General features: G+C 34.1%; 2 protein-coding genes across 2 annotated transcripts; one reads left to right on the forward strand and one right to left on the reverse strand.

The window, feature by feature from the left end:
* Positions 1-786: 786 nt before the first annotated feature.
* On the forward strand, positions 787-5,576 carry LOC108453352 (uncharacterized). Its single transcript, XM_017751404.2, has 12 exons — positions 787-986; positions 1,178-1,391; positions 1,852-2,056; positions 2,348-2,438; positions 2,566-2,711; positions 3,127-3,370; positions 3,561-3,665; positions 3,810-3,992; positions 4,199-4,403; positions 4,498-4,990; positions 5,159-5,238; positions 5,328-5,576. The coding sequence occupies exons 2-12, from the start codon at positions 1,178-1,180 to the stop codon at positions 5,333-5,335; spliced, it is 1,974 nt and encodes a 657-aa protein (XP_017606893.1). The 5' UTR covers positions 787-986; the 3' UTR covers positions 5,336-5,576.
* A 196-nt stretch (positions 5,577-5,772) lies between these two features.
* LOC108453353 (sucrose-phosphatase 2-like) lies at positions 5,773-11,817 on the reverse strand. The gene is made up of 9 exons (XM_053028257.1): positions 11,657-11,817; positions 11,484-11,570; positions 11,090-11,389; positions 10,043-10,144; positions 9,388-9,582; positions 8,242-8,532; positions 7,420-7,606; positions 6,333-6,379; positions 5,773-6,129 (listed from the first exon to the last, which is right to left on the reverse strand). The coding sequence occupies exons 2-9, from the start codon at positions 11,541-11,543 to the stop codon at positions 6,040-6,042; spliced, it is 1,272 nt and encodes a 423-aa protein (XP_052884217.1). The 5' UTR covers positions 11,544-11,570; positions 11,657-11,817; the 3' UTR covers positions 5,773-6,039.

Here is an 11,817-nt window from a genome sequence, read left to right on the forward strand (position 1 = left end):
TGCTCAAAAACACTTTTAAAAAATCAAAAATATTTTATTTAGTAATACTTTTATTTCAAAAATAATTTTTGTTTTAAAAGTATTTTGAAAATCAATGCATAATTTTATTATCTAATATAATATAAATAATTTGTTTGATTTAATTTTTAATAAAATTTTATAATTTTTATTTATCACTTAGCATAAATATAAATATATTTTATTATTTAATTTAAATATAATTTGTAAAATATTTTAATATTTTACCATATATACACTTTTCTTTAATAATTATTCTCTATTCTCATTTTACCACCACGAATCTATTTTAATCTCATTACTACTTTTAGTTAAAAATAAACAAAATTATTAATTTCATAGATATAAAATAAAACTAATTTTTATTTACGTATAAACATAATAATAAAAATAAACATTCAAAGTAAATGGGCAAAATGAAGGGTTAAAAAATAAAAATAAAGATGATTGGATCAACTAATCCTTAGAGCCAATCAAGATTATGAATGAAATGGAAACCCCCACTTTTCAACTACACTCATTTACTATCTAAAACTCAGCTCCCACGATTTTTTTTTAAATCCAAAATATAATTTTTTAAAATCTTAAAAATATAAAATAATAATACTACTAAAATGATCACATTCATAAGTGAAAAAGAAATAATTTATTAATACAAATTGGTAAAATTGAATTTAAGATTCAACCGATCCGATTTTTAATCCATATTTTTATCTCAGAATATTTATTTATTAATTTTTAAACTTTTTAAATGTGTTTAAGAAAAAAGAAAACCGTCCCTTTTTAATAATTTATTTGTTCTGTCTCCTCTTTCAAGTTTTCACCTTCAAATAAAAGAAAAAGCCAAAAACCAAAAATCTAAACTTTGCTGCAGATTTTCACTTTCAGAAAAGCATAAATTAAAGCATTTCACTAATATATTACTTTCTTTCTCAGCTAAAAAGGGTATCATTATTTTGCTTTCATATGTAAGATTTCTTCTTTCTTTTTTTCCCTTTTTTTTAAGGCAATGTCGTAGCTATCGTGTTCTTGGTTTCTTAACTTAAGATGCTAACCACGTTCCTACTCTTTCACCCATCCTGTTTGGATGCCGAGAAAACTTCAAAAACTTTGCTGTTTATATCCTCTGAAATACTGGGTTTTTGCTCTTTTTTTTTAGATGGGGATGAGTTTGGTGAAGCTGGTGGTGTGGATTTCATGGTTGGCAATGGCGGTGGGAGCTGAGTATGTAAAGTACAAAGATCCCAAGCAACCAGTAGCTGCTAGAATTAAGGATCTAATGTCCAAAATGACACTGGCTGAGAAGATTGGTCAAATGGCCCAGATTGATAGAAGTGTTGCTACTGAACAGATACTCAGAGATTACTCCGTTGGTAATAATAATTTTCACCATTTTTATTTTTATTTTTGATCCTTTGTTTTAGTTCTGGTTACTTTTTTTTGGCAATGATTTTCATCCCTTTTTTTGTGGGTTCTGATTATTGTTTGCTAATGGGGTGGTCTGCCACAATTCGTATGTAGCAACCTTAAAATAGTAATATTATGATACCACATATTAGAAAGTAATGCTCACTATTATCTACTCATACATTTATTGCTTCGAGTTATAGTTTGGGTATACTTGAATGTTGGTTCATTATCAATCTTTTGATCTGATATGTTCGGATTTTTCTTTCTCTTTGATGATGTACACATGGTAGAGGCATATTCGGGTGATCCTCTATATATATTAAAAAAAATTCAGTATGCCTGTACTGTCAGTCAACCCGAAGGCCGGATAACATAGCATATCAGTTTACAGTTTGTAATTGACAGCATTTGTTTCTTTCACAGGGAGTGTGTTAAGTGGTGGTGGAAGCGAACCGCTTCCAGAGGCTAAGGCCGAGGATTGGATCAATATGGTTAATGCTTTTCAGAACGGATCTCTGTCTAGTCGCTTAGGAATTCCTATGATTTATGGCATTGATGCTATTCATGGACATAACAATGTTTATAATGCTACAATATTTCCACATAACGTGGGGCTCGGTGCAACCGGGTAAGCATAGATTTTGATTCAGTTTCTGCTGATATTTATTGTAGAATCATTAAATTATTGTACTTTTTTACTCTTTTAACCTTCCATTCTTTAGTTGAAAGCTTAGAAACGATGTTGCCATCAAAAGAAACAAAGAGGATTACATTAGTAACAGTTTTGGGTCAATTAAATGATGTCGCATTTATATCTTCATTCGAGGAACTTCACTATCATTTTCCTGAAAGGAAAGATAGAGTCAAGCTAATATTGCTCCTCAATTCAACCGTAAACTCCATTCGAATGAATATGCAGAGATCCTGAGCTGGTGAAGAAGATTGGTGCTGCAACTGCTCTTGAAGTGAGAGCTACCGGGATTCCTTATGTTTTTGCTCCATGCATCGCGGTAATTTATATACTTTTAATAAGATCAGATGGTTGCGTCTAGTAATTGCAACTTTTCCGCATGCTTGCTGCATCTGAATTCACCACCGCCGCAATACAACCCTTTTTTCTTGGCGTTTTCTTTATAGGTATGTAGAGATCCAAGGTGGGGTCGGTGTTATGAAAGCTACAGTGAGGATCATAAAGTTGTGGAACAGATGACTGATATCATACTTGGGTTGCAAGGAGATCCTCCTTCTACGTGGCGCAAGGGGGTTCCATACGTTGGTGGGAAGTATGAAACTTGTCCAAGTTAACGTACTTTCGTATTGTAGAATTGTATATACTCTTAGAATTCCTTTGATAATGGTTCTAACTCCGAGGAGCTACTCTTCTAAGTTTCTTTTTCTAATGCCATAGATTCACACTCCTCGTCATACTCCTCAAAAGTCCAGTGATCTAGATAAGTACTAGATTCAATCTTGCATTGCTTTCCCTTTTCATTTGCCTTAGATGCTCCCTGAATATCATGGTTTATCTAGTCTTCTTGTTAGTCACAGATAGTACAATCTGCTGCTTATATTTGGTATGGCATCACTAATGAGGCCTCGATATCATAAACTGTGTATATAATATAGTGTGTGCCATCATGTGCCATCATGTTTATAGTGCTTGTTTTCCCTCTTTATTCCGTTCTTCCTTTTTGTCAGGGCCAAGGTTGCGGCTTGTGCGAAGCACTTTGTAGGTGATGGTGGGACAACTCGAGGCATCAATGAAAACAACACCGTGATTGACATGCATGGGTTGCTTAGCATGTACATGCCTGCCTATTCTCAATCTATTATCAAGGGTGTTTCGACAGTCATGGTTTCCTACTCCAGCTGGAATGGGCAAAAGATGCATGCAAACCGTGAGCTGATTTCTGGTTTCCTTAAGAACACTCTTAAGTTTAAGGTTGAGCCTTGTTACAGCTCTTTATCAGTAACAAAAATTTGCAAATTTAGAACATAATGAAAATCCCATTTTTCTTTAAAACATTGGACCAAAATATTGATATATCCGTATTATCTTAAAGGAAGAACTGCTAATTTTGTACTATGATATTTTCCTGTTAATGCAAATTGTTGTTTCAATGGATTTTCAGGGTTTTGTAATATCAGATTGGCAGGGAATAGACAGGATCACCTCACCACCGCATGCGAACTATACATACTCTGTTCAAGCAGCGATTCAAGCTGGGATCGACATGGTTAGTAGCTTCTGCACAGACATGTTTCAAATAAAATCGAAGATAACTGCTTTCTTGCAATTATTTTGATAAGTGTAAAACTCGGACGTTGACAGCATGTGGATGCATTCTAAGACTTGCAGTCTCTTGATCTGTGTTCTGCAGGTCATGGTCCCCTTCAACCTTACCGAGTTCGTAGACGATCTAACCTATCTAGTGGATAGCAAAGTTATTCCGATGGATCGTATTGATGATGCAGTGCAAAGAATTTTGCAAGTCAAATTCACTATGGGACTCTTTGAGACACCTATGGCTGATTTTAGTCTAGTTAATGAGCTTGGAAGCCAGGTTAGTTAGTATATTGTAACATGCGAAGTTATTTTCATCTCTGTCCAGTTTTCTTTGGTTGTATAAATCCAAAATTTAATATCCATTACCTTGTTTTCTGTAAATCAATCATTATTTGTTGGTCTTTCTAATTTTCTGCAAATCATCATCGAAGTGCTCTTTTGTAAAAGTTGTATGCTTTAAATGATTTGATATCCCATACCAAGGCACATCGAGACCTGGCAAGGGAAGCTGTGAGAAAATCACTTGTATTGCTGAAGAACGGGAAACCTGGAAGTACACCTCTACTGCCCCTTCCAAAAAAAGCTTCAAAGATCCTAGTTGCTGGCACTCATGCTGATAATTTGGGTTATCAATGTGGTGGATGGACAATTAATTGGCAAGGATTCAATGGCAATAACTCTACAAGGGGTATGCTTTACTTTATTAATCTATCTTTCAAAACACTGCCAGCTCACCAGATTTTGACTGCAATAGATTTACTAATATTTCTTTCCATGACTAGGGACGACAATCCTCGGTGCCATAAAATCTACTGTTGATCAGAGCACTGAAATTGTTTTCCGTGAGAGCCCTGATGCCAACTTTGTGAAATCTAACAAATTTGATTATGCAATTGTTGTTGTTGGTGAGCCCCCTTATGCCGAGACTGCGGGGGATAGCACAAACCTTACGATGATAGACCCTGGCCCAAGTGCCATTAACAATGTCTGCGGAACTGTCAAGTGTGTGGTTGTTATCATTTCCGGCAGACCGATTGTGATTGAACCATATGTTTCTGCCATTGATGCTCTAGTGGCAGCATGGTTACCTGGCACTGAAGGCCAAGGTGTGACTGATGTTCTTTACGGGGACTACAGATTCAGTGGAAAACTTCCGAGAACATGGTTCAAAACTGTAGATCAATTACCGATGAATGTTGGGGATTCACACTATGATCCACTCTTCCCCTTGGGATTCGGACTTAAAACCGAGTCGGGTGCGAGCATTGTTTCAAGGTATTCACCATTACTTATTTCGATAACTATTCATGGATGCATGTGAAAAACTTACTGCCTGTGGATGAAATGTCATGGATGCCATTAATTAGCGATGGTTCCAGAATGAACTATCTGATTAATTGCATGTATATACCATACTCACATGGTTGATGGTGTTCTCGATAGGTCGACATCATCTGCAACTCTGAGAAGGCCAGGCTTGTTTATCTTTATGGTAACCGTAACTCTGAGTTTCTATATCACGGGTAAATCTTCCATGCTTTTGAATGGATTTCACTTTTAAAGCCTTATATTCATTCGAGTTGTCGACGAATCTGTTCAATAAATTTGGCAGGGAAATAGTAGCCGAATTACTGAGAGTTTTATGTTGAAGACGACTGCACCCGAGGTGGTAGCAGTCATTCGGACCCGAGGCTGGACCAGTTTAGGCATTGCTCAACATTCTATCCAGTCGAAGTGATGTTAAATGAAGTTGGTAGTAGCAGTTTCAGCCCATTCTCTATTGTAGAAACCATTGGTGCTTCGAACATCTTATCAATGTACTGAATCACCTCTATTTTTATTGCAATCTCATTTATTTAAATTATTTGCAATTTCTTGTCTTTTATTTTTTAGATAAATGTTAGGAAACAACTTAGGAGAAATTAAGGATTCTCATTACCTTCCCAAGTCTATAAAATATGATAATCTAATTTATGAATCGAAATTTTAATTTAATTAAATACATCCAACTATTTTTTTAACCAAAATCAAAGAACTTAGGATTAGCTTCTGAAAAATTTTCAAACCAACGAACTCTTTCAATTTTTTATTTAAAATATATTATGAAGTATATTTTATAATATATTATAATTAAAAATATTAAATATTAGGACAGTTAAGTCAATCAATTACGAAATTCAATAACCAATAACCGACTGGCATAATAAAATTAACCAACCCTAACTCAATTTAACTGCCAAAACCATTTAAACTGAAACCGATTTAAACGAATTGATTCAGTTTTAACCGACTTATGCTCTCCCCTACATAGTCAGGTAGGGGGCTTAGAGAAACCAAACAGTTCGATGCTTTGTTTCCATACCATCCAACCATGTCTGATGTATGTGCATCCATGTGAAGCCTTCTTCAGCTTGCTGAAAGCCAAGAGCATACAAAAAAATCAGTTAATGACTGTTATCAAACCTGTTAACTGTCAATTATTTATTTTTCTTGAAGCACTCATATTTAACACTTGCATTCGATATATGGGTATAAAAACCTATGTTGGAGATGTATACAAGCCCGATTAAACAGATAACTAGAAATGAATTAAGTTAATGAAGGGGAGAGGGGATACCTTTGTATTCAGTAAGACTGTTGTAAGACAGCAATGTCTTTCCTCACCTGGAAAGATGATTAAGAAATAGCTTATGAGAAACATCTACAATGTTTCAATTTTTTATTTTTCTTAAAAAAAAAGTTGGTTAGCAAAAGAGAATACAAAAAGAACTCGGAGCCCCCATTCATGCAGCTATCTTTAAGAGAATATATTTTAACAAATCTAGGTTTTGGATCACAACATTATGAATTGATAAAGCCGCCTTTAAGAGAAAGCATTCAACAGGTCTAGGGTTTGAATCACAACCTCTGCTGTACTGGGAAAAAATGTGGTATACACGTAATGAATTGAACAGTAAGATGTTGGCCTCTTAACAATTTTCATGAAAGCTATTTCCAGGAGGCTCTGCGTATGTGCTAGCTCCAAATCAAAATGTTGAGCCACTTTCTTGTTTTACAGGTTAGAGAGCATCACAAACAGAAGAAAACTATTTCCAGGATACTCTGTTTATGTTATTTTGACTCTTGATTTTTCTTAAAGCAATTGTGTCCGACATTCATACCCGAACGTTTTTGGGTATGAACCTTCAAGGACCTCTAAATACATGAAAAACTTTGAAAAAGATTAATTATATCCCTGTTGGATATATATATATCTGTATCCAACATGAATGGTATAGCAAAAAATGCTAATATCCAACATGAATGCTAAAACGGTTCGAACAACTATTAGATACTCAAACTATATCATTGATCAATTTGCATATTTGACCCAAAGAAGCCAATGAACTGCACTGTTTCTAAAAAGCCACATTAGTTCCCAAAACAGAACTTATTATTTTTTAAATCAAACCTCAAAATAGAAAAGAAAAAAGAAGACCTCATAAAATAGGGATTATAAAGACACCTGAGTTCAAGTAACATAGGTCATTCCTGTGTTTCAACATGTCGGATATTTTTTCTATTTTTTGTGGCCATGTGTGTCCAGTACGTATCTTATCATGTCGGAACCATATTCATGTCCAACACTTCCCGGTCAAAGGTGTAAGTGGTTCATAAGGAAAAAAATGTGGGATTATAAAGAGTAAAGATCAAACAAATCATACCAGTTGACTCCCATTTATCAAACTTCACAAGCCATGCATCTGAACCAATCTGTGATGTTGAAACGCGATCCAGCCAAATACAATATTGTTTTCCTTGTTTATCCCCATATAATCTTTTCATCATATCTTCGCACTTGCTCATTGGTTGCTCAGTTCCAGAGGGATGGACAAAAGTACCTAATGGATACTAAACAGAAAAGACTTGATCAATTAACTATCAGCTATTTGAGTCTTCTTTTTTTTAAAATGAACATAAATCTATGAACTCCAAAATATATGAAAATCTTTTAAAAAGTTGAACATACTTATGCTGATCACATATCCGTGTTCAACACTTGCATCCAACTAGTATAGCTGGACAAGATCAAGCTATGGACATACAGATATCCAAGCAGAGATTATCAGGTCATTGCAATTCATAGCTAGAGATGATAATGGGTTGAATATCTATCTATCTATCTATCTATATATTTTTGTAATATTTGATTCACATTACTTTAAAAGTTGAATCCATTTCTTATCCATATAAAATCCAAGTGTCACTATCCGAATTCAAATAGCATTAACCTATCAAATATCCAAATTCATTAAATATCTAAATCTAACAAGTCAAAAAATTAAAAATTAAAGTGGACTCAGATAATGGACATCCAAGAGTTATATTTGCTTCTGTTTTGGATAATATTAATTATAATATCTTAATTCGAATATTATTCAAATCTGTAAAAGGGTTTTCATAAATATTTGAATCTGCACTACCCCAACCCTATTGATAGCAAAACAAATATTAAATCAATGAAAGAGAAGAGAAAAGAGACATACAAAGCTTGATTTAAGATTCTGCAAAATCTGATCAGACTTCTCAACTTCAGCACGTCGCCATCGCTCGTAAAGCAAATAGAACTTCACAACTTCATAACCAGGACTCAAAACATTTACTCTGCATTTTCCCCAATCTTTGATATCTCTGGGAGACACATTTGGACCAAAAGAGAATTTCCCAATGGCTTGTATTATTCCAGATGCACATCTCTCAGTCGAATGGATTATGTTGGGATTGTTTCTCGCATTTTCAGCACACCACTGTAATAACTCTTCTTGTGCATTGCCAACCTGAAGAATGGAAACGATAATGGGTTGAAAGCTGCATAATAAGCAGTGAAACTGTTCAGTTTAGTGCAATTTTGAAAGAAATTTGTGGTTAATTAATGAAATATCCTAATCAAAGTAGCAAAACTGCTTTAAATTTTAATCCGATTATTATCTAGACTGAATTCGATTACTACTATCCAAATCCATTTTAAGTAACATCATCAACCTGATATCTGAATCTGCTAAATATCTGAACTTACAAAGTCAAGATAATTTTAGAAACAAAGTGGATGATAGATTTAGATATCCAAATTTGAATCCATTATCCACAATAGCATAATAGATTCAAATAGTCAATTCAGATATCTATATCCATTATCTGCAAAAATAAAGCTGATTCAGATAATGGATATTCACAAATTAATATCAGCATCCGCTATAATTAGAATATCCAAATTTGGTTATTATACGAATCCACAAATATCAAATCCACACCATCCATTGCCATCCCTAATTCAATACCATTAATAACTGAACCAACCAAAACCAAATTCACTGATTTGGTCAGTTAAGTTCATTGGTAAACTATTTACATAGTATTTTAAAATTATTTTTACTAATTTAGAAATAAAATATTCATTTTTATATTATTAAACATTAAAAATTAAATATAAAATAAAATTTGACTCAGTTCGAATCTATTCGATTAATTATAGTTTTTCAACTTATGAATTGCAAACAGAATCAAATGCATTCAAGTCATACCCAAATTGAAACTGAATCAACTAAAACAAAAATCTAATCAAAATCAAGCCAAACACTGAGATTTGATTTGATTTTTGCTTTTATAATTTTTTTTCTCAACCGTATGCTTACCATCACACCAAATACGTCAGGAACGGTGAAAAGCTCAGCATCATTTCCAGAGTCACCACAGACAAGTGAACTAAGTGGAACTCTTCCATTAGCTTTAAACCTTCTCTGCAAATATGCAAGCGCTTGGCCTTTATCAGCACTTTTTGGTAATACATCCAATGCTGTCCCATGGCTATAAATTATTTTAACATCTAGCTGCCAAAAGAAGATATTAAGATCAAAAGCCATTCATGAGACACCATTAAATATCTATGATGTCAAGATTCTTCATTTTTCTTAAAGCATCCATGTGTGAAATATTCAATACATTAGTGTAAGAACTAAGTTGCTTTGACTCGAGTGTCTTATCAGATATGGATATCTGTTTGATAAGGAGATAATAAAAATTTTCGAAGTTTTTCCATATATTTAGAAGATCTTTGGAGGTTTTATTTCATATCCATTTATCGGACATGAGTGTCAACTTTCAAATATTGTATGTCAAGAAAAATGAAAAGTAGGAGTAACATAGTACAACTGTACAAGGTAGAAGTGTTCCCAGACCAGGCAGCCACCCGAAAAATTTTCAAATCCCTTATCCAAACATGCTTTCTCATGCAAATTTTCTTATCTCGTGATTAAGTGTATTTCATTAAAAAGAAACACACAATCTCACCTTGTGTTTTTCTAGACTTTCTGAAAGTGCCTTGATTACTTCTAATGAATTAGGCTTCTCCAAGAAAAAGCTAACCTTGTGAGGTCGTTGCTCGGTGTCTGACTGCAAAGAAAACACGAAGTTGTTAGCTTTTGTAATGATTATCTATTTTTATATTACTCGAACCCGGATATGAGTGATAGGGCTGCGTATTCAAAATGGGTACACTTAATTTTCAAAACCTTTTTCATATGTTACATCCAGATATATACTATATATATATATCAGACACAGGAACTTCAAGAAAAACAAAGAGTAAAAGCAACATAGATTTTCGAACATACTCATATATGACTCTCCAGATACATGGAAAAACGTTAAAAAATTGAGCATACACATACCATATACATGTCCATATCTGACATACCTGAATCCGAATAAAATAGGTGTGCACTCTAATATAATTACCATCTATAAACTGAAACTCTTACACTTTGTTATTCAAAATTGTCAAGAGTCACTTCCAATGAAATATTTTCTTTAAAGGAAAAATGAGTTTTGTTAGAAAAACCAAAAACAAGGGGTTTCAAAATAAAGGGGGAAGGGAACTGATACAAATAAAACTAATTCCAAAGACGAATTAGCCACTAGCAAAAACACCCAACCTGAGAAAGGTGCTCAAATCTCCTACAAGGGACAACCTTAACCTATGTCGTTCAAGTTCGAATTCAAATTTTCAACACTTAATTAAGAATAAAAAACATATACTAAAAAAAAATCGATTAGGCTTTAATACTCGAATTCAACTCATTCGAGCTATTCGAACTTATTCGAGAAAGACTGAAACAGATTTCTTTTTGAATCGAACTCGAACTCGAATAGCTTATGAGCTCAGATTCTCATTTAGAAGTAATTGTACCAAAATCCATGTTTGACAGGTAAGGATCGATCTTTGAAAACTTCGTAAACTATTCGAGTCTGAGCTCGATCCTTAGCTGAACTAGAAACAAAAGCTAAATTGGCATTTTTTCTTGCGAAAATAAATAAATGAAGAGTAAAGAAACATGCCTGAGGAATAAGCTGAGGAAACTTAGCAGTTTCCTGAGTAATAATATCTCGGTCCCAATTGAGATTCAAGCGTTGCTCCCAATCATAATCAGGCACCATTGGTTCTCCATAAGCAATCTCGGTTCCAACGGACATTATGGTTATATCTGGGGTCAAAAGGGGCTTCTCATTCCTCAGCTGTTTATAAATCCTCGGAGACCTTCCAGTGGAATACACCAGCAAAGAATCGTGGCGATAATAGGCTTCCCAAAGAGCGTTGAATCGAAGAAGGGAAAGGTTCTCGGGGTCTTCATGATCGACCTGGAAATTGAAAAAGAAAGATGAAAATCACTTGGAATTCAATGATTGATTTTAATTTATGAAACAGGGATTTTTTTTTTCCTTTTTTGAATACCATTGTGAAATCAAGATCTGAAACTATCATGAGGCGGGGAGGGCCATTGAGACGATCCATGGGTGGTGGTTTAAGTTAGTTGTTTCACTGCAAATTCACCGTGTTTGATAAGAAATTTTGGTTTAAAATGGAAAAGAAAAAACAGAGGAGGGAAAATGTGGGGAAGAAATTACGAGGCTATTTCAATGGAGATATGTGGGATGAGGACAGAAATAGCCATGAAAATGGAAGCAAAGAGAGAGAAGACTCCACTATAATCTCTATGATACTGTAGGGACGACCGTAAGGGACTTCATTCCTCACTGTGAATGTTTGTTTACCTATTGGTCACTCA

This window comes from Gossypium arboreum, chromosome 5 (genome assembly GCF_025698485.1).
Source record: "Gossypium arboreum isolate Shixiya-1 chromosome 5, ASM2569848v2, whole genome shotgun sequence".
In the NCBI taxonomy this organism is placed as follows: Eukaryota; Viridiplantae; Streptophyta; class Magnoliopsida; order Malvales; family Malvaceae; genus Gossypium; species Gossypium arboreum.

What these genes read in the sequence shown, in the direction of transcription:
- LOC108453353 (XM_053028257.1), bottom strand. Translation starts at nt 11,543, where the DNA reads ATGGATCGTCTCAATGGCCCTCCCCGCCTCATGATAGTTTCAGATCTT. An exon ending in TTCCTCAGCTTATTCCTCAG is followed by an intron (nt 10,145 to 11,089) that starts GCATGTTTCTTT and finishes TTTTCTTTGCAG; the next exon opens with TCAGACACCGAGCAACGACC. An exon ending in CAGTCTTACTGAATACAAAG is followed by an intron (nt 6,130 to 6,332) that starts GTATCCCCTCTC and finishes CTTGGCTTTCAG; the next exon opens with CAAGCTGAAGAAGGCTTCAC.
- LOC108453352 (XM_017751404.2), top strand. Translation starts at nt 1,178, where the DNA reads ATGGGGATGAGTTTGGTGAAGCTGGTGGTGTGGATTTCATGGTTGGCA. An exon ending in TTCAAGCTGGGATCGACATG is followed by an intron (nt 3,666 to 3,809) that starts GTTAGTAGCTTC and finishes TGTGTTCTGCAG; the next exon opens with GTCATGGTCCCCTTCAACCT. An exon ending in TGGCAATAACTCTACAAGGG is followed by an intron (nt 4,404 to 4,497) that starts GTATGCTTTACT and finishes TTCCATGACTAG; the next exon opens with GGACGACAATCCTCGGTGCC.